The sequence below is a fragment of the Eimeria acervulina genome, genomic scaffold (genome assembly GCF_000499425.1).
Source record: "Eimeria acervulina Houghton genomic scaffold, Eah_scaff227, whole genome shotgun sequence".
Classification (NCBI taxonomy): domain Eukaryota; phylum Apicomplexa; class Conoidasida; order Eucoccidiorida; family Eimeriidae; genus Eimeria; species Eimeria acervulina.
In genome coordinates, this window is record NW_013550006.1 from 31778 (window position 1) to 34243 (window position 2466).

Here is a 2466-nt window from a genome sequence, read left to right on the forward strand (position 1 = left end):
GCACTCGCTGACGTCTTGGGGGCCCCTGGGGACCCTTGTGAAGGCACTGGGGTCTCCGCGTCTCCGCTGCAACCAAATTCGAGGGGCCCCCCCCGAAGCATCGGGGGGCCCCCCTCTCACGCAGCAAGAAGGGGGCCCCCAGTTAGATGACGACCTCCGCCTTAGGGTTTGGCTCGGCAGCGCGCAGTGCGCCCTCGAAATATACGGGTACTCTAAGGGTTTAGGGTTTAGGGTTTAGGGTTTAGCGTCTAGGAAGTTTTGCAAGGGTTCAAGCGACCTACTAGGGTTTGGGGCTTGCTTTACCTAGAGGTGTAGAGTTGGTGCCTTCGCTCTTCTAATGGAGTAGTGTTTTAGGGTTTAGGGTTTAGGGTGTACAAGGCTAGGGTTTACGGTTAGGGTTTAGGGTTTTGGGGGTTTGTTTGTTTCAGGGTTGTATTTGAGCACATCGCAGTCCTCTTGGGTACTGAGGCCCCTCCGACACCCGTCTTCTCATTGCCTGGGGCCCCGCGGGGGCCCCCAGGGGCCCCCCAGGGGCCCCTAAGAGCAGGAGAGGAAGCTGCATGTCCCCTCAGTGTGGTGCTGCTGCTGCCGAGGCTTATCCGAGCTGTCTTTGGTTGGCTCCGTTTAATGTCGGGTGAGTTTGCGGGGAACACTACGGCGGTGCTGAGGGGGGCCCCCCAGGGGGCCCCTTTGGGTAAGGTCTTGGGGGCCCCATGGGGGCCCACCCCTGGGTAGGGTATTGAGGGCCCCCCTTGGGTAAGGTCTTGGGGCCCCCCTTGGGTAGGGTATTGGGGGGCCCCTAAGATGTGAAGGTTGGTCTAGAAGAGGCGGTGAATAAAGAAAGGAGTGTCGATGGGTTTGTGATGTGCTGCAGATGCTGTCTTGGAGACACCGAAGGAGACACCTGGGGGCCCTAGGGGCCCCGGGGCCCCTTCCTCGTTGGGGGGCCCCCCTCTTCTGACTCAGGAGGCCCTCCAACGCCTCCGCCGGCTGGCGTGGAGGAGCGTACAGGAGGCCCTTTTGGGGGCCTTTCGATATTTGAATAGCTGCGCCTTGCCGGGATTAACGCAGCAGCAGCAACAGCAGCTGCAGCAGCAGCAACAGCAGCAGCAGCAGCAGCAGGAGGCATCTGTTGCAGCCCCGGCAGCGTGGTGCTGCTGCTGCTGCAGCACGAAGGCAGCAATGAGCATCCGTCGGCGCAGCATCAGCCGCTGCAGCGGGAACAGCAGCAGCAGCAGCAGCAGCAGCAGCAGCAGAGCGTATCTGATAAATCTACTGGGGGGCCCCAGTGGGTGTGTGTTGTCTCGCGCCTGTCTAGAGGCCCTAGGGGCCATCCTAGTGCAGTGGGGCCCCTTCATTCATGAGGAAGCGGTGAGGGCCCCCCCGTCCCTCAGCTCAGCTCAGAGTCCCTATCCACGACACCCAGGGGCCCCCAATGGGCCTCCCAATTACCTTAGGGGCCCCTCAGGGGTCTTTGAGGCCCCCAGGGGCCCTCGGGGCCCCTCCGGAGTCTTCTAGGGGCCCCTTCGTGGGCCCCTATGGCTCCTTAGGAGTCTTCTGGGGGCCCCTCAGGGCCCGGGGGTGTACACTGCATTGGCAGCCAACGGCACTTGGGCTTATGTATGAGTATCTGTGCTGCTATTGTTGTTGCTGCTGCTGCTGCTGTCTCTGCTGCTGCAGGTGTCGGATTTGCTGCTGCGGGTGCACGCGATCTTCCCGCAGAAGGACCTGCTGCTGCGGTTCCTGGAGGATCTTGCTGCAGCAGCAGGAGCAACAGGTGCTGCAGCAGCAGCAACAATAGCCCCCAGCGCGGCAGCTAGCAGCAGCAACGGGACCCCGCACTTGCTTGCAAAAGCTCTGCATGCACCTGTCCCCTTTGGTCTATTGGGGTGTCTACAGGAGACAGTTGCTGCTGTGCGTCCCTGAGTGATTGGTCTGCGTTTTTGGGGTTTGTTTGCTGTGTCTGTTCTCCATAAGCAAGGGCCTTGAGGCAAACGATTATTTTAATTATTATTATTAAGAAATGCATGCGTTTCTTCTTTGGCTTATACTCACATTTGGGGCTGCAAGCAGCAGCAACCAGCGCGATAGACGCTCTTCCTCCCAGTAGCTAGTTGCAGCTAGCTGGATAGGCAGAACCGTACCAGTCATGTGTAACTAACTAGCTAACTAGCTGACTAGCTAGCTAGTTAGCTGGCTAGCTAGCTAGCTGCGCACAATTCCCTAGCCAGCTGGAGGAGGTGGCAGCTGCATCCTAGGAGTCCCCTCAGCGGCTAGAAACTAAGCGTGTGGAGTGGCTAGCTAGCTAGCTAGCCAGCTAGCTAGCTAGCTAGCTCGCTGTGAGTGCGGCCCCAACAGCATTCCAACACTAATCTTGCAAACCCCTCTCCTTAGGGAGAAGCCCACTGCAGTCTACCACGAAGAGGGCCTTTAACTATATATATATATATATATATATATATATAT

General features: G+C 58.6%; 1 protein-coding gene across 1 annotated transcript in view; it reads left to right on the forward strand.

Annotated features, from left to right (window-relative positions):
* EAH_00026860 (60S ribosomal protein L37, putative) overlaps positions 1-1926 on the forward strand; it is a gene marked incomplete at both ends in the record, with an annotated part of 14415 nt that extends 12489 nt beyond the window's left edge. The window contains 4 exons of the mRNA XM_013396489.1: positions 84-207; positions 429-634; positions 875-1371; positions 1681-1926. Of these exons, the coding sequence (XP_013251943.1) occupies positions 84-207; positions 429-634; positions 875-1371; positions 1681-1926 (1073 nt within the window). The remainder of the gene's footprint in view (positions 1-83; positions 208-428; positions 635-874; positions 1372-1680) is intronic.
* Positions 1927-2466: the final 540 nt, after the last annotated feature.